This window comes from Echiichthys vipera (assembly GCF_963691815.1).
Source record: "Echiichthys vipera genome assembly, chromosome: 13".
Classification (NCBI taxonomy): domain Eukaryota; kingdom Metazoa; phylum Chordata; class Actinopteri; order Perciformes; family Trachinidae; genus Echiichthys; species Echiichthys vipera.
In genome coordinates, this window is record NC_139838.1 from 1219352 (window position 1) to 1239636 (window position 20285).

Genomic DNA, 20285 nt, shown 5'->3' on the forward strand with positions numbered 1-20285 from the left:
CGCGTACTAACCCGCTTTGTTTGGCTCTGTATAATGCGTTAAATACACATTGAAAATTTGATGTAAATCGGATTAAATGGCGCTATGGCTGTTGGTATCTATTGGCATGTGTTTGTGTTCAGGCCTGGACTGTCATCATGCCTGGAAAATTTGGTGGAGTTGGGACAATGTATGTTTAAGTTAGAGCAACTTCCTGTTTCATGGCTAGAAGCACAAAATGGCCGCCATGCAATCATGCAAAATCCACAAAATATGGCCTATGTTTCCATACATAAAGTCAAGAACCCCCAATGGAAATTTAATTTGTCATTTTTCATCCTGCCAATAGGAGGCGCTTTCGATTCAATATTGAGATGTAGGTGTGGTCTGGAAATGACTCTTGTCTTTTATGAGAAATTTGGTGCAGATTGGAGAATTTATGTCTAAGTTACAGCTACTTCGTGTTTATGGCGAAAGGCTAAACTTTGACGCCAAGCTACAGCGAAACAAAGCAAAACATTTAAAAACGGCTGAGTATCGTTTGATAAGACATGTCTTGAGGTGATACTGGCTGATTTTTAAGTTGATCATGTTAAATCTCTAGGAGGAGTTTGTTAAAGTATGAGACACGCAAATGTACAAAAATGGGCATACAATTCAAAATGGCTGACTTCCTGCTGACTTTAGCATATCGCTCCAAGAGACTTTTGTGTACTCCTCAATGAGTTATAAATGCCTACCAATTTTCGGATTTGTATGTCAATCCTGGGGGAGGGGCTGTAAATTAGTGTTTGCCAATAGGGGGCGCTGTCATTGTGTGTCAATATTCAGATGTAGGTGTGTTCAGGCCGGGACTGTTATCAAGCATGTGAAATTTGGGGCAGATTGGACAATGTAAAGTTGAGCAACGACAACTTCCAATTTTAAGTTTGGGGCAAAATTCAGATTAATCCTCATGGCTGACTTCCTGTTGGACTTAGGGTATGGCTCCGAGAGGCTTTTTTTCAAGTCTCTATACTTTACATCTGCCTACCAAATTTCGTACGTGTACATCAAACTAAAGCTGGGGGCAGTGACTTTAAAATATTCTAGGGGGCGCACTCGAGCCAAACAAGCCCAATACCCAAATCAGGTATTACGGTTGGACACAAATGATGCATGTGCAACTTTTTGTGTGTTTAAGAGCACGATTAGCAGCTCAAAAATGCGAAAAAGTAGTTAGGGGGCGACATGCCACGCCCAAGCCCAAGCCCAAGCCCAATAGTGTCATCAAATCGAAATAATTACTAGTTTGAATGTGGGTGAAAAAGTTTGTTAGTTTTTGCGCATCCTAAAGTCCTCAAACATGTTCGTAAAATGAAAATTAATGCACAAAATCCAAGATGGCTGACTTTCTTTCAGGAGAAAAAAAAGTAAAAGATGTTAGTATATTCTTCAAGATGAGAGCAGTGATCCCACCAAATTTACATAAACATAAAAATAACTTTTCGCAGGCATGTCGTGCGTTTGGGGGCGCTATGGAGCCTGTGGGCCACACCACACACGAGGCCAATTACTGTAGAACTTTTAAATTTTTGCCCCTTCTGACCTGTCTTCCAGTTTTGGTGAGTTTTCGGGAAACCCAAGCCCCTCAAAATGCAACGAAGTTTGATACATAAAGCTGACTTCCTGTTGTCAGTAGGTGGTACTATGACTATGAGTAAATTTCAGCATGTAGATGTCGTTAGGCCTGGACTGTTATCCAGCGGGTGAAATCTGGGGCTGATTGGAAAAAGTAGAGTTGAGCTACGACAACTTCCTTTTTCAAGTTTTGGGCAAAATTCACTGCCACGCCACATCGAGGGCATTCCATGAATTGTCAAAAGCTTCGCAATTTAGCATCACAGAGGTGATTAGATGCAACCTACCAGATTTGAAGTCACTAGGGTTAATTTCTAGGAGGAGTTCGTTAAAGTACAACACATCCTACTGGCTTCACTTTGCGAAAAAATGCCACAGTAAATCCAAAATGGCCGACTTCCTATTGGACTTAGTGTATGGCTCCAAGAGGCTTTTTAAGTCTCCATACTTTACATGTGCCTACCAAAGTTTGTACGTCTATATCAAATTTAAAAGTGGGGGCAGTAACTTTGAAATATTCTAGGGGGCGCCCATGATGGGACTTTTTATACTGCACATTCTATTTACTGTGTACAAATCAAACGATGGCAATTGACTGGCACTGAAAAATCAACTTAATCAAACTGGAAGAATGTGCTTATTAAAGTTATACTCCATAAGATTTGAGATACATTGTTTCTAGCGGCCTCTGTGGCAGTAAGATGTAACTGCAGGTGAGCCTGTTCTTTCAGAGCCTCCATATTGTCAAGTTCATGTTCACTATGTGGGCTATTTCTTTTAATTATTATTTTTTGCTTTTTTATAAACTTTATTGAAACACATCCACATCTCTACTTCTAGTATGTCCCCTATATGTTGCCCTCTTAAATCTTACACACCCATGTTCCTATTATACTTCTGTCATTACTACAAGCCTGAATCAGAAGATGGAAATTCATGATATCACAAATGATGCATGTGCAACTTTTTGTGTGTTTAAGAGCACGATTAGCAGCTCAAAAATGCGAAAAAGTAGTTAGGGGGCGACATGCCACGCCCAAGCCCAAGCCCAAGCCCAATAGTGTCATCAAATCGAAATAATTACTAGTTTGAATGTGGGTGAAAAAGTTTGTTAGTTTTTGCGCATCCTAAAGTCCTCAAACATGTTCGTAAAATGAAAATTAATGCACAAAATCCAAGATGGCTGACTTTCTTTCAGGAGAAAAAAAAGTAAAAGATGTTAGTATATTCTTCAAGATGAGAGCAGTGATCCCACCAAATTTACATAAACATAAAAATAACTTTTCGCAGGCATGTCGTGCGTTTGGGGGCGCTATGGAGCCTGTGGGCCACACCACACACGAGGCCAATTACTGTAGAACTTTTAAATTTTTGCCCCTTCTGACCTGTCTTCCAGTTTTGGTGAGTTTTCGGGAAACCCAAGCCCCTCAAAATGCAACGAAGTTTGATACATAAAGCTGACTTCCTGTTGTCAGTAGGTGGTACTATGACTATGAGTAAATTTCAGCATGTAGATGTCGTTAGGCCTGGACTGTTATCCAGCGGGTGAAATCTGGGGCTGATTGGAAAAAGTAGAGTTGAGCTACGACAACTTCCTTTTTCAAGTTTTGGGCAAAATTCACTGCCACGCCACATCGAGGGCATTCCATGAATTGTCAAAAGCTTCGCAATTTAGCATCACAGAGGTGATTAGATGCAACCTACCAGATTTGAAGTCACTAGGGTTAATTTCTAGGAGGAGTTCGTTAAAGTACAACACATCCTACTGGCTTCACTTTGCGAAAAAATGCCACAGTAAATCCAAAATGGCCGACTTCCTATTGGACTTAGTGTATGGCTCCAAGAGGCTTTTTAAGTCTCCATACTTTACATGTGCCTACCAAAGTTTGTACGTCTATATCAAATTTAAAAGTGGGGGCAGTAACTTTGAAATATTCTAGGGGGCGCCCTCAAGCCAATTTAAAAAACACAAGCCGAAGACCCATATCAGGTATTACGTTTAGACACTAATGATGCATGTGCAACTTTTTGTGTGCTTATGAGCACGATTAGCACCTCAAACATGGTAAAAGTAATTAGGGGGCGCTATAGAGCGGCTGTGCCACTCCCAAGCCCAACTGTGGCATCAAATCGAAGTTATTACTAGTTTGAATGTGCATAAAACATTTCGGTAGTTTTGTGCATCCTGAAGTCCTCAAACGTGTTTGCAAAATGAAAATAATAATAATAATTTAATCAAAAACAAAAGAGGTTTCCTAGCACTTTGTTTCGGCCTCTGGCACTTTCGTGCTCTGGCCGTAATTAAAACTGCAAGCAGTGATGGCGGACCCTTGCCAGGCTAACTCTGGTGCAATGCATCAAATGGTTACATTTATGTTTTTAATTGCACATGGTCCCTTTCAAATAAAATGTTTAAATGAAATGAAATGCTTAGTGATGCCACTAACACATTAGCCTACTTAGTAACACTTCTCTAATCTACTTATTTTCAGACTTATCTAAGTTACTGTGTGTTACTGTGCGTGACAGACCCACCACTTAATTGTGTATATTCTTGAGCTGGGTTGTATTTGCCCTGACAAGACGTCTTGGTCCAGTCGCATAAGCATGGTGCAAATGCTTAGAGCTAAGCAATCTTTACTGCCCCGAGCTAATAAATGACTTTAATACTCTGCTTTAATACTCTGCACATATTTAATTTATAAACTATATAAATCTATATAAATCTAATCAAAAAGTACAGATTCTACCCTTATAAAGTTATGTTTTTTGTTACATATTGAATATTCAATTGTGTTACATTGTATAAATTGTAAACAGTTTACCCAGTGTATGATGTTCTGCAATGTGGACCTATCTGTTGGATCTGTCATTTTAATATTCAGTGACACACCTACACTTAAATCTCTTGGATGTGCTACATGTTCTGTCAAACAGATAATAATTAATATCTGACATACATGTTTTACACAGTGAGGTAAACCCAAAGTGTCAGACCAATGTTCACAGCCTGCAGTTTTGTAATGTTTAACTTATGAGCTGTGCAGTCATATTTCGTTATATTCGTTCCTATCTAACCAAATGTGGGATGAGGTATGACCTGAAGCTCCTCTTCCTGGTGAATTCACAGTGAGCTTCACTTCAGCTGCTCTGCTGAGAAGCCATGTTGGAACCCTGCGGATTTTGTGTTCTTATTGTTCAGCTGTCTTTGGCAGCAGGAATGAATTCTGGTAAGATGCTTACAGTTTTAAATAAGCTTTAGTTTTTAAAACAGACAAAGAAGTGCTGTTGTTTTAATGCATCATCCATTTGGAGAACCAAATGAGTCACATTTCTAATGGTATATATCCATGTTCAATGAGCTGTAGACATACTATGTAAAACATTGGGCTGTTTAGAACTACAATGCATCAGCGAAGCATACTCAGGTAGACGTAATGATTATTCTGATCATTAGACCAGCAGCATTTTACTGCCTGTCAACCAGTGGAACAAACATTGAGCCATAGCTTTTATCTAATTGCTTTTTTGGTCATTTCAGGTCAGAGGGTTGAGAGGACTCCACTCACCTCTGATCCAGGAAACAGGTGAGGCACCAAATGATGCAATAGACTGCTGCTTTTATGTGATAAAACTAACATGACTATCCAGATAATCTCTGACAGCAAACAGCTATAAAACGTAACACTGCGTTAATGCTTTTGATATATACAGTACTATAAAACTGCTAAACTACTAATTGAATGCAGTGTAACAGCTAGTAGAGCTAGTAGCAGCTAAATAGAATGATAAAAGGCAGTCAAAGCTCTACTACAAAGCACAGCCTCAGAAAGCTGCTAGTCTTAGGGTGGAAGGAGAAGCCATGATGGGACTTTTTATACTGCACATTCTATTTACTGTGTACAAATCAAACGATGGCAATTGACTGGCACTGAAAAATCAACTTAATCAAACTGGAAGAATGTGCTTATTAAAGTTATACTCCATAAGATTTGAGATACATTGTTTCTAGCGGCCTCTGTGGCAGTAAGATGTAACTGCAGGTGAGCCTGTTCTTTCAGAGCCTCCATATTGTCAAGTTCATGTTCACTATGTGGGCTATTTCTTTTAATTATTATTTTTTGCTTTTTTATAAACTTTATTGAAACACATCCACATCTCTACTTCTAGTATGTCCCCTATATGTTGCCCTCTTAAATCTTACACACCCATGTTCCTATTATACTTCTGTCATTACTACAAGCCTGAATCAGAAGATGGAAATTCATGATATCCAATTACAAGTGAACGCATAACTGTTAGTTATGCCCCGATCTGGGCCGACAGACCAACCGCTGTCAGCAGAGTCACTAACATGGAGGCTTATTTACATTTAGAGAGGGAATGTCTCAAAGACACACAGATGTGAATACTCAGCAAAGAGGCAACAAGTGCTTTCATTAGTGGGTCATATGATCAATCACCATTGTTATAACACACTCTTTGATAGATAGGAACTTAAATTACAATTAAAGAGATGAAAATCAAGTACAACTTTAAAGAGAATATTACAGTTCCCCAATTTACCCAAGTGAAACATTGCTATATTTAGGCAGTCAGAGTATCTGATCCACTGGCACATTAATCCCCCATCACTCATCTATTTCCAGGGCAAATCTTCAGTATATTCCCCCAATGACTGATCCACAACACCTTGACCCTGGAGATGCTGGAAAATGGTCAGCTGATCCTTACAGAGACACCAAGTCCAAACGAATGAGTGCAATCAATACAAGAATAGATATGTGGTTTACAGAATCTCTGATTTTGCCCATAAAGACACAGTGCCAGAAAGTCATTGGTAGCTGGAATCTTGCTTTCCATGGCCTGTGTTCCATTGATCAGACAACGCCTGCTTGTGTCGGAGGTACTTGTCTCATTAAGGAGGCCTTCCCAGCTTATTCGACTAAGGCCAACAGTTTTAGATTCAGCTATAATGTCACATTTGAGAAAGAAATAATGTCTAACCAGCAACACTTGACCCTCAGGGAAGGAGGTAATACTAAAACCAGCCACCAGATAATGGTAATTATGGAAGAGGACCCTGCAGTGACTGAGGCAGCCACATACTTCTTTGAGAGGCATCTCACTGTATCAACTTTACTGAGGTACCAGGAGGGGGTGCTACATATTCTCAGGGGAAGTTATTTATTTTCCACTACAAATCATGATGTCATACTGGTTGGTCATGGCAGCAAAGGTGCCAATGGAACAGTGCAGATATCTGGTTATGGCCCAGAGGAGCTTGCAAGATTTGTGTCAACTTTGAAAACTGAAAGCAATTTTGGTCATGTTGGAACCATCAGCCTCATCAGCTGCGTACTTGGAAATGACCTGCACTTTATGCTGCAGCTGTTACAAGGTCTCCGGTCTCTCAATTTGGAAACAAAACTACACCTACACAACTCCTTCATATCTATTAGTTCTGACGGAGAGATAATGACTAGAACTGACGGACTCTGGAGGGCCCATGACCACAGAGGAAGAGTCATTGCTGAACTGGACCAAAAAGGTAACCTGCTCAAGAAAGTGGAACTTGGTTGTGCAGGGCCAGTGTTTTCTGATTATAAAGGAAATGTTTTGTATTTCCAGACATTGGAGTGGCCAAGCCACCCTCAAATGTTTGTTCCAATGCAGCTGCGCAAAAAGCACTCTTCTATTGATTGCCTGGAAGGACTTACTTGGAGCTTGTTCTTTGAAGAGAATGAAAGAAGGCGTGCTCCTGACTATGTTCCAGACGAGAGATTGAAAACAATTTGGCTTACGAAGCCAGGAGCAGAAGAAGACAACATTGTCTTTAAGCACATCAATAACATTCAGAATCTACTTGTGGAGATTCGATACAATGCCAAAGAGGAAGTTGCATCAGATCTTTACTATGTTCTCAATAAATGCATTTACAAAGTGCAAAGGAAAAATTTAAGTGTAAGTCTGGTGGGCAAGTTCATGAGCACTGACAATCAAGATGAAATTGAATATTTCCATCGGAATTTCAGTGACCAGCAGGGTGAGTCCTCCCTGCTGGAGCTGCGACAGGGTCTCAAGGCATCTAAATTCAATGACTTCTGTCGCCAGACTTTCCAGTTCCAGCAGTGTAACTACAACTGTGAGAGATGGGGTCGTTACTTCATGACTGCAGTCTTTTCAGCATCTGTGTCTAACTTCAGAACCTTCTCGCTTTTCCTCATGAGTGTCATAGGTTGTGAAGTAGGCCGCTCACGAGGGACGGACAACACCCTGTGCACAGCGTTTGTTGGAGCTGACCACCCCATGGTCACTGACCAACCCTGGCCTGAGCGTATGCGACGAGGATTCTATGGCTGCACCGTTGACAACTATGAAATGGCCCCGCCAAACAGACAGATTTGGTTGGATCAAGTTGTTGCGAAAGAAAATGCCCTGTACATCAAATCAAAGCAGATGATGAATGCCGCTGACCATGACGAGCAAACAGAGCTTGACATCTTTGGGAGGGTCAAAGTCATGAATAAGTATGTGTTCTCATCTTACCTAGAATTCTTTCGAGGTACACCTGAGGGAAAGAAACTCAAGAGAGGATGTACTCCCTCTTTCAATGAGAATTTAATTCCATAATGCTGTCAAGATACTTGATAGATTAGCTTAAAGTTGGCTATAGAATTCTTTATGCAAAATGCTCTGACACAGATGCTGTGTTCTGTTTGATACTGATATGATACTGCAATGAAGTGCTGCAAAGTCTAGTTCTACTGCTTCAGGTTCCACGTCAATACAACATTTCTGTTCCATTTTCATACAAACACAGTGTGAGGTGATTCTTTCATTCTTTCATCAATACAGGATTAAATAATAAACAAATTGCTGTGCTGGGGATTTCTTTGTATGTTTATTAATTTTTTTCGTATGGTGGCACACAGGTCAGAATACAGAGAATTACAAAATACAGTATAAATACATATGCAGGATCACAGAGGGTATAGCATTACTATTGGAGACTTATAAAAGGACTATAAAGCACACAATTTGTTTCACCACAATGTTTCACCAGATGATTGCAAAGCCAAACATATTGACATTTAGACTTAATCCAAAATACACTTTTGTGTTTTGTTACTGACACATATAGGGTCAAATTGAGATGATTAGTGGCATATATTTAAAGTCAAAGTTTAACACTTGAAATTACTGGGTAAATATTTGTTGCGAAAACAATAACATACTGTGAAGTCAGTTCTGCACATAAGTAGAAAGGAATTATTAATGTTTCTAAGGATCAGTTCTGTTTGATGATATATTATCTCGCAGTGATGAGCCTTGGAATGGTAGATGAAGTTGACTACACTATATTACTGTATAGAAATAATATAATTGGCATTTATGTGGTTAACCAGTGAGATGACCATCAGAAGCTGTTCTTGTTCCCTTTTGTCAAATGGTGAATGATGTTGCATCCTCTCCATTTCAAAGCTGGGTTCCTTTTTCAAAATTGTCAACACTCTGCTTTGAGCTTTTAGAAAATGTTGTTATGAAGTTGTGAATAGCACAACAGAGGGCCATTAATCTTCCTATAATTAGTGAAGTAAACACAAACAAATCTTCCTATTATTAGTTAAGTAAACACAAGCCATTTGAAGGCACCATGAAGCAATTTTATAGGTTTAAAGAAATGAGGGCGAAGTGACTATGTTAATGACTATGACTGTGATGTGCCTTTTGTACCAGTTAAATTCAAAATGAGGGCCTTCACTTGTTAGATAGCCTAATACCGTCTGAAGGGTCCGATATGCATCAGACTTGTTTGTTTGTAAAACGTCTGAAGTGTTAATAGCTGTTCTGAGTGCCCATTCAAAAGCCTGCCTTGATAAAAAGAAGATGACGATTTAGGGGGTTTCTGATGCATACTGACGCATTTACATGGATGACACATTGTACAATCTTGTGTGTTTCAAGCATCCTGAAGCCATTAGAGAGTAGAGTTGATGCTGATACACATGGTCAGTTCAATGCTGAAGCTGTATTTTTGTTAACTGCACTCCTCCCAGTTCACAGGTGAGGATAAACCACTCTCGAGTTTGACCTGGGAGGACATTTTACTGTACTGTATGAAGTTGATTAGATTATTGTATTGTAAGATAGTTTAAAAATACAGTAACCTGTAGACTTGGACAATGTGAGAATCAATTTTAAGTTTAACTGGTGCAAAAGCTGAAGGGCAGTATACAGGCAGAAGCTTGATGGGGACACTTGGCAGAAAAGGTCACAGCATAAAAATGGAATGTTTTAGTCATTAATGTTGGGTAGAGCTTACTATGTGCGGAGTAGACTAGACTTTGTACCTTTGTATTCTGTCTGACACCTGATTAGGAGATGTGCATGTTGTTACTCTGTTTAGTTAAACTCCAGGGTGGAAACTCAGAGTTGATGTGTTTGGCTGAGAGCTTGTGCTTCACAGGAGGATGCAGCTGCATGAGGAGCCCGTCTGGCTGCTGAGGAGGCCGTGCTGTGTGGTGGCTACTGACTGGATTAAGTTCCAGAAATGCTTAAAAGAGATGCCCTCGCCATCAGCTACACCCATCTTCCGCATGATTTCACCCATTCCCTGGTCTGTGCCGGCCTGTTTTGTCATAATGAGAAATAGAAAAACAGTTGGAAATTATTTGTGTTCACATTGTTCTTCATCAAAGTTTTATAGCTGACATTTGGGAACATTGCGACAACGCAGCAAGAAACAGGAGGCAGAATTCTCCCAGGACCAACCCCACCCTAACTTAAAGTGTAATTCTGGCGCAAAATCATCCCAGGATCTTTTCGAGAAATGCACTCATCAAATAAGCCATCGAGACAATTTTTTTGGGTGTATAAACATTTAACTGAGAAATCCAGGAGAACATGAACTTTCGCTAACAGCCGGACGTGGCTAATACTGATTAGCTCGGGGCAGTACGGTGAAAGCATTAAAATGTCTTTTTTAGCCACTAATACTGCTAAAAAAAAACACAAAACCTCTGCAGTAGCATGATAAGAGCTGGTATCGGAGCCAGTAGGTAAGTCTCTCAAAACACTCTTTTAATAAACTCTAGGTTCACCAACTACGTAGATGGTGCGTTGTTTTCTGTGTAGGGACTTTTATCATGCTACTGCAGAGGTTTGGTGTTATTTGGAGCAGTATTAGTGCTTAAAAAAGACGTTTTAATGCCTTCAGCGTACTGCCCCGAGCTAATCAGTGTTAGCCTCATTTGGCTGTCTGGCATTCAAAATTTCTCCGTTAATAGTTGTTACAAGAAAAAAACTGTCTCAATGAGTGTATTTGTCGAATATGACACTGGGATGATTTTACGCTGGAATTTCACTCTAAGGCATTAAAATATGACATATTCTTTGATGATGATGTAAAAGCAGTTTGAAAGACTTTTCCATTTCTTTCATTTAAATTTTATATTTTTGTTGCCAGAAAATCTTACATTTAAATACATTGATTCAAAGAATAAATATACAGAATCATTCTCCACCCCACAGTGAAGGCTTAGGAAACCTTAAGGTTAGAGAAGCAGGCGTATGAGCAGAAGGTTGCTCGTTTGATCCCAGGATGGGCATGATATAATAATAATAATAATAATAATAATAATAATAATAATAATAATAATAATCCCTCATTGCACAGGAAAGAGTGTGATGGGTGTTCCTTACCTGTCACTCACCCACCGTTTTAGTAATGTCACCTTATTGGGTTATTAATGTGGTCAACACAATGCAGGAAATAAACAGGCACAAAATATACTTGTAAAATCGAGTCATATGTTTAGGTTTCTTATGTAACTAACATTTTACAGAGGAAATCTGTAGAGGCTTTATCATATATTGTTTATGTAATCTATATTTATATACTATATTTATAGATGTATCTATATTTATAGATTACTGAAGAGTAAGAGTTAGAGCCTCATGCAAATGCAAGTCAATTTTATTTATATAGCTCAATATCAAAAATCACAAATCTGCCTCAAAGACAAAAAGGTGCAATTTCAGATTGCAGTCTAAACTCCAAAAATGTAAGGCTTAATTAAAATTATTCTAGGGTAGAATTGGACTCACTTGTCCCCCTGGGGGAAAAAACAATCCTTTTTTAAAACAATACTCTAGTAAAAACATAGGCTTTGAAGATCAAATAGACATTCGGAGGCTTGCAGTGTGGCTCTGAAAAGATTGTATCTTGCTCTTTGCAAAGAACGGCAGCTGTAGTCTTAAAATTCACTGTGGTTTTAATTGATTCAAATGCCAAACTGTGAATGTGTGGTGTGAATACACAAATTGTGATTGCTGCAGGTGCAGTTAGCTGTTTCACTTGCAGCCAACATACATGAGCCAATTATACATAGTTATACAAGCCACAAAAAGTAGAGCATCTCTCTAGAGTTCACAGTAGTGTTGAGATTCAAATAATAGATTGACAGTGGTATAACCTTTCTTTAAAAAAAACATCCACCTTGATGGTCACCTAAGTCAATCTTCCCAGCAATCAACTGAGCCTGCACAACCTGCAGGACTCTGTGTGTGTTCGCTGGTGTGTGCATTAGACCTGGGTGACTCTGCTGCTGAGCATGTTTCTGACTATCTTTGTGTGAGCTGTGCTGCCACATCCACCAGCAGGCCCTGCTGAGGGTGGATCACATGGAGACTGACAGAAGTTTTACCTTAACCAGGTTCGGCATCTGGGAGGACAAAAGACCTTTGAACTCGTCCGTTTTCAGCGTTGGACCATTGTCAGCTGAAGCAGAGTGGAACTGGGTGACCAGAGTGTTGATGGCCTTCTCCAGGTCTGAATACTGGGGAGAAGGAAGGATGACAAAAGAAAAGGGATGGTCAAAGCTAAATCTAATACTATTTTATGTTTAGGGGTTTTGCTCCCCAACAGACACTGCAAACAAACACATCTCTGACGGCACAGATGACAAATTAATGAAAATGCAAAGAGTCTTCCAACCAAAGGACAAAAGCAGATTTTATCATTGCCTTCAAATAGCCTTTATGAACATTTTGAACAGCTACCTCTATGGTTCAGGCTTGGTTAGATTTAGACAGTTAAAAGTGGTTAAAGCATATATAATCAATATGTTTACAATAACTATGTATCAAATGATAATGTGAAAACAATGTGACGATGTAAGAGAACGATCGGCTTTAAGGAGCTTTATAGTGAATTCAGCTTATTGTTTATCCGTCCACCTGCAACTTCACTGTTCAATCTCACTGCTCTCAGCTACTGTACTCTACCTGCTCAGGTACGCTGTTCTCTACCTGTTCATTTACACTGTACTCTACCTGTTCAGCTACACCACTCAGATACGGTGTTCTCTACCTGCCCGGGTACGGTGTACTCTACCTGCCCGGGTACGCTGTACTCTACCTGCCCGGGTACGCTGTACTCTACCTGCCCGGGTACGCTGTACTCTACCTGCCCGGGTACGCTGTACTCTACCTGCCCGGGTACGCTGTACTCTACCTGCCCGGGTACGCTGTACTCTACCTGCTCGGGTACACAGTACTCTACCTGCTCAGGTACTCTGACTGTACCTGCTCAGGTACACTGTTCAGGTACGCTGTACTTTTCAGTTAGAATAGACAACAGATCTGCACTAGTGTTGTCACAATACCAAAATTATGACTTTGGTACGATACCTGCCTAAAATACCTTGATACTGAAACGAAACCATGGTGAAAAACTAAAACATCATCAAAAATATATATATATATTAGATGACAGCATGTGGAACTTCAAATTATTTTTTTATTTTTTTAATTAAAACACTTAAACTTAAGAGTCAAAATAGAAAAATATTTTTGTAAAAGCTGCTGAGTCTTGTAGCTACTGGACATGTTATATAGTACAACACAAATTACCCAGACCTGGTTGAGGTCTGTGCTCTAATCAGACCATTTTCTACTAATATAAATAACAATATACAGTGTTTCCCCTCCCAACGTCATCCCCCGCCTCCCAAACGACTTACCCCGCCCCCCTTGAAAGTCAAGTTGATTTTATTGAATTGTATTTTCTGAATAGCTTCAGATCCAAAAAGGAGTAATTTAAGGATCCCTTTCTTATAGAACATCTCTATACCTTGTCCTTTCGGTGAACAAACATAGCCTTATGTCATTGATCTTATGTACACGACAGAATGTAAATTCTGTCTCTACATGGTTGCGTGTTTACAATTCTCAGAAAAACTTGACAGCATTGGAGATTGTTCAAAGATGGTTTGTTGAATTGTTTGGGAAGAGGCTCGATTCCTAAAGGGAAAAACAAAACTGAAACTTATCAGAGATCCTATATTTTTTAGTTCGAGAAGATGATTCACTCCTACAAAAAACAACTAAAACAGAATTAAACAAACGGAAATTATTTCTTTAGTTTCTTGTGCTTGAAACCAATAAGTCATTTTTTATTTAACTTTGGACTGTTCCTGTTGGGGAACATTATTTGGACCTTTTGTACAATTATTTAAAATACATTTTCTGATGCAGAGTGTGGCTCACTGTGCAATACACTGATTTAAACAGTGCATTGTGGCTCTGATTATTGCTTGTATAATTGTGATCCTTCTGTCTAGTGATTTTTAACGCCTTTTAACACTGATTAATTTATCCATATGGGGAATGACCTTTCAACACCAAGCCAACTATTAAATTGTCTGATTAAACACAGACTGGCGCTAAAAAAAAAGAACATGTGCGTTGGAAACACATGAAAACCATGATTCCTTTAATCTTTTTTGTCATTCTTCATTGTCACCCCCCACCCCACAACGCTGAAAACCTTCGGGGAAACACTGATATATGTTATAACTTATTGACAGAAAGTGTACATGCTTTGATTATATTACCAGTACTGATTGACTTAAAATAGATCATTTATAACTGGTGTTGTTGATCATACTTGTGAAAACCAGTGCTTGTTCTGGTAAAGTTAATGTCATCAGTGTGAATTGTTTGCATACAGAGATTTGTGAACCATCGGACAGTTAAACAGTTAGCGTTACCCCTGACTGCCTCGATCAGCTTAGATGGTGAAAAAAATGTACTTGTCACAAAATAAACACTTGCTTGACTTAACGTTACATCCAGAGGATATTTATGTTATCTATCTCTAACCTGCAGCTCTCTGAACTCTTTGAACAAGTCCTGATGTCAAAAACCTCTGTGGAGTGGGGAGGGGGAGTTATGATCTACGGAGCATGCGCAGAAGCGTAATCTGATCATACTCCGGGAAGGCTGTTTACTACATGGACATAGAAAGGTTTACATGCATGAATAGAAGAAGAAGAATTCAATTTTCACTCTATTATTATTTTTTTCATTTTACACACACACAGGCCAGAAATACACACACATGCACAGACAGGACCTATATACATGCAACGGAGAGATGTTAGAGCGAACGGGCTGCCAGCGACCGGCGCCCCGAGCAGTTGGGGGTTTGGTGCCTTGCTCAACAGCACCTCTCCAGCGCCCAGGAGATGAACTGGCACCACTCCAGCCAACATTCCACGCTCCATTCATGGTCCACTCAGGGACTCGAACCAGCCAAGTCACCTATGGACTGAGCTACTGCCACCGTCACAATACTCTGAGTTAGGAAAAGTCAGATTTTACCCTGGGTACAGTGTTTACATGGCATTTGAGAAACGGGTGTATGCCCTTAACCTGAATATAATCAGATTTTTAAACTGCATGCAAACGCATGTTCACCAGCTAGTACCCAACTGTGTCTGTCTGCTGTCTGCTGCTGAGCACATAGAGTCCAATGGTTAGAGCAGTTTATCTGATAAATGCTGCCTGCTGCTGCTGCTGCTGCTGCTGCTGCTGCTGCTGCAAACAACGTTTGTAAGGAGGGGCACTGAATCAAACTTTAAGCAGAATAGAACTGCAGAGTTAGTGAGAATCCTCTGAGAGCTCAGCACTGTGAGCAACATTGTACACATTACTCACATTCATTGGATTCAGACATTATCATAATGTGGTTTAAAGCAGCATTAAAGATGGTTGTCTTGCAACAGTTATTTAAGTGTATGTGAGCCAACAGCTTTGTCAAAGCCACACCCTTTCTGACTGATGTACACAAGCTGCTGCAAGCCCACTTCACCTCAACAGTAACTCTCCCACAGAGACTGCTGACTTCTGTCAACACCTCTACATAGTCACACAGATCATGTTAGCCGGAAGATACCATATAAGTGTCTGAAATACAAGCAAGAGGCTTTCGTTTAATGGCAGTAGATAGTTGTCAAAAATTGCCAGTGGATAAGCAGTTAGTGTTTTAGTTTCAATAAGAACTCCTTGTTTTTTGTTAGGGTCCATTACCACACCCAAATCTAGCTCACTGTTCAAATCATCAGTGAGTTGAGAGAGTTTACAAAGTCATTATTGAACGAAGAACATGTAGCACAATGAGAAGGGTCCTATAATACGGATGCTGCATTGCACAATCACGCACACACAAACTACATTCGGACACACTCCTGATTCAGTAATATATGAGAGCTACACTAATAGCCCTCCATAATGTAGGCCCAGTGTCCATAATGACAATAACAATATTGTGTTAGAGGAAAGCTGTTTGTTAGTAGAGTTTTTCTGATTCCAATACCAGTATCAGAAATGCTTAAAGTACTGCCGAAAATACTGGCATCAGTGTCGGCAAGCATGAAGTCCAAGCACCAATCCGATACGACATAATTTATCAGAAATAGTAATCTATTTACTGGTTAGCTCTGACACGGTTCTTCTTAATCTTTATTTAATCTGTTTAATAATTCTTAGTAGTTCTTGTTAATGAGTGCTCCCATGTTTATTTAGTTAAGTTGCACTACTGATTAATACTGTTCTATTTAAAAATAAATGGCTTCCATTTGCTGTATTCATTCATGTTTTACAAAGGGTTTAACCTGAGCCAGGCCTTACCCCAATGATAATCAGATCACAGTCATGCAAGCGTCGGAAGATCTTTTTCTGTTTTTTAAAACACACTGGTATCAGTATCTGTACTCGGTATCGGTCGATACTTACAGCACCAGTATCTGAATCGGTATGGGAAGGTAAAAAAATGGTATGGGAACATCTGTGTTTGTCAGTGTGTGTAGGCCTACATTGTTTCTAAAGGCTGACTCCAGTAACGTTAGTGCTTCCTCTCTCAGGGAGGGGCAGCGAGCAGCACACGTCTCCATGAAAGAATCCGTCCACGGCGCTGGCATGACTGTTGAGTCAAACACGAGCAGTGGAACCATCCGGGACACAGATCCTCCTCACCAGGCGTGAGACGGCGCGTCTTCAGCTGGAAAACCCCGTTCATGAATTACTTTATATAAACCTATTCCAACTAAATCCACGCGCATGGTTATGTTTTCACAACGAACAAAGCGAGCCGCAAACAAGTGAAAGTAAATCTAAAGTTTCAAAAGTGAACAGAAGAAGGCCGAAGATGTGTCGAGTTTTACTCCTGAAGTTGTCACCGATCAAAGAAAAGCTTAAGCGGATTGTTTCTTACCTGAGACATGTCGACTGGGACTTTTACTGTGGGCGCTTTGCTCTGCTGCGAGTTTCGCTGCTTACTGCAAGTTGTGTCAGTGGAGTATTCCTGAAACACACACAGTCAGCAGCTGGCAGCGGTCCTGGATCCTCCCTCTGCATGAGAGAAAAGCCAGGAAGGAGCAGCTAAGCCAAGCGCCACCTTCCCTCCACCTCCACTCATACATGATACATGTAGCCTAAGCCTATAGATGTGTGCTTAATGATCTGGACAAACAACTAGTTCAACTATAATACTGTATAATAAAGTGATGTGTGTATTTTCCACCGAGGTGCGGCTCATATTCAACAGACGTCTCATGATTCCACATCTGGAAGGCTTTAGTAAAAGTTGGACGCTGTTGTTTTGCGCAATAACTGCCTGCAAGTTGAGGCTGGTTTTCTACTTTTGTTCCTGTCACAAAGTTAACCTCTTCACTGCCAACGCTTACTGTCACACCAGATATGCTACAGGTTTATATGAATATTTTGAGACCATCAAACTGTGATAAATGCCATGGAATTATGTTGTTGGGAAAGTAGAGAGAGAGAGAGAGAGAGAGAGAGAGAGAGAGAGAGAGAGAGAGAGAGAGAGAGAGAGAGAGAGAGAGAGAGAGAGAGAGAGAGAGAGAGAGAGAGAGAGAGAGAGAGAGAGAGAGAGAGAGAGAGAACAGGCATGACCACATTCTTTCTATCCTGTTTTATGACACAATGTCAGTGTGGTGGGTGTACAAGCCAGGGGGAAGCTTCAGTTTGGTTCAACTTAACCGCAGGAATCTAACTAGGGGAAAAAAACGGCAACAGAATTCCATTTGACAGCAGGTCGTCAGCGTGCACTAAATTGACAGTTTATATGTGCAGAGAAGGGTGTGTCAGAATATAAAATGTACATGTCCAGAGACCTACCCCTTCCTTCTCCTCCAGGTCCCTGACAATTTGACTGGGAAGGGTTGATGCCACACCCAGTCAAAGAAGCCAGGATTGTTTCAGTATGAGACCATCAACCTTTTATCTTCCCACTGTTACTGCACTGAGCTGCTCACCCACACACACACACATGCACACACATGAAACATTCCGTTCCCATGATATTACTTACTGCCCCCTAAGTCATTCACATAATTTCCAAAGGAACATGTTTGGAACTCTGAAATACAAAACATTCACAACAAGACATGATCTTGTGATGGGATCACACATGCTGTGCTGTATGTGGCCAGATCGGGCCAGGGGCACAAAGTGGGGTTGGAGCAACGGCCACTTCTCTACTACCCCTACTTTCAGCCCGCTTGCTCAGACCACGCCCATCTTTTTTTTTTTTCAAAATTTCTTTGTTAAATTTTTGTAGACAGGCAAAAAAAAGTACAAAAGTTGAATAATACGTCAAAAACCCCAACATGAATCCCACTATCCCTCCCAACAACCCATGTCAGACGTAGTCGCAGTAAACAACTAGATAATTAAATAACATATAACATAAGTAAAGGGCAGAACGGTGATATGGTGGTTAGCTCTGTCGTTGTCTGTCTCTGTTTGTCTCTACGTGCCTTCGATAAACTGGTGTCCTGTCCAGGGTGTAACCCGCCTCACGCCCAACGTCAGCTGATATCGGCTCCAGCCCCCCCGCAATCCAAAAAGGGACAAGGGGTGAATGGATACATAAGTATATAATTAAGGTACAATGAGATAGAATAGAAAAATGTTAAATACTTAAAGAAGAAAAAAAGGGGGGGGGTGTCGAAGAAGAAGAAGAGCAATCATATTATAAATGACAGATTTCAGTCATTTGTGTTGTATGTTGAGAGACAGGAATTGGCCCATCTCAGCTTCAGGGCGGTTCAGAAAATGTGGGAATTGCTTTTGGATAAAATGTTTCATTTTAAGGTACCGAAAAAAAGGCTTTTAGGCAGGCTGTAATTGTCCGACATAAATGCAAAGGATGCAAAAACACCTTTGTCATACAGTTCATTAAGCGTTTTGAGGCCCTTATTTGACCATATGCGAAACATAGGATCGGTGCAGGAAGGGAGGAACGCATAGTTATCCAAAATGGGGCAAGGTTCGAAGCCCTGTGCAAGCCATGCTGCTTCCTGAATTGGATCCAGATTTAAAGGGTATTGGTGACGACCGAATTAGATGGGACCTTATGGGCAATTATGGGGAGCTGTGAGCAAATCGTAGAGTGTAAAGAGCAGGAGGAATATGTTATCTCAGTATGAGCCCAGGGAGGGCAGACGTCTGCAACTCCACCGCAGAGCCAATATAAAAGTTTATTAATGTTACAGGGCCAGAAGTAGATGCGGAAATTAGAAAGTGCTAGTCCCCCTTTAGGTTTAGGGAGTTTAAGAATATGTTTTTTGATACGGACTGGTTGTTCTGCCAAATAAAAGCGTTAAGTTGTTGGTCTAAATTAGCAAAAAAAAAAATGTTAGGGACAGGGGGAGGCCCGCCCATCTAGACAAGTCTGACTTGCATTTATCCAATAGCTACCGGATGTTCTTCTGAAAAAGGTCCCTGCAGGAGCTGGTGATAAACACCCCTAAATAAGTGAATCCCTTGTCAGCTGTTTTAAAGGGAATAATGGATTGTGTGAGTCATCCCGCCAAATTGTTGACAAAAAATAGCTGACTTTTCTGAATATTCAATTTATACTCCGATAGGTGCCCAAACTGAATCCAGGATTGATAAAACTGGGGGTAGGGAGGATGTAAGGTTTGAAATAAATAAAAGCAGGTCATCAGCATATAAGGAGAGTTAGTGGACCATGCCAAAACGAGTGATGCCTTCAAACTCATTCTGGTTTCTAAACCAGATGGCTAATGGCTCAATGACTATGTTGAACAACAAGGGTGAGAGCGGACAGCCGTGCCGGGTCCCAGGTTTGAGATGAAAATATGCTGAACGGACACCGTTAGTGTTTACAGAGGCAGAGGGGGTTACATACAGAAGCTTAACCCAGGAAATAAAATTAGAATCAAAGCCAAATTTCTCCAAAATGAAAAATAGAAAGCCCCATTCCACCCGGTCAAAGGCTTTCTCTGCATTTTGCGCCACTACGACCTCAGGGGTGTCCGACCCAGATGAGAATATGATCTTGAGCAGCCTCC

At 40.5% G+C, this 20285-nt stretch overlaps 1 protein-coding gene across 1 annotated transcript; it reads right to left on the reverse strand.

Moving 5' to 3' along the window:
- Positions 1 to 8479: 8479 nt before the first annotated feature.
- Positions 8480 to 17294, reverse strand: s100v2 (S100 calcium binding protein V2). The gene is made up of 3 exons (XM_083926227.1): positions 17159 to 17294; positions 12309 to 12440; positions 8480 to 10231 (listed from the first exon to the last, which is right to left on the reverse strand). Exons 1-3 carry the CDS (start codon positions 17165 to 17167, stop codon positions 10064 to 10066), a joined length of 309 nt encoding a protein of 102 aa, XP_083782353.1. The 5' UTR covers positions 17168 to 17294; the 3' UTR covers positions 8480 to 10063.
- Between the last annotated feature and the right edge of the window lie 2991 nt (positions 17295 to 20285).

Coding starts and splice junctions, on each gene's coding strand:
- s100v2 (XM_083926227.1), bottom strand. Junction 10,232..12,308: donor AGATGCCGAACCTGGTTAAG/GTAAAACTTCTG, acceptor ATGACAAAACAG/GCCGGCACAGACCAGGGAAT.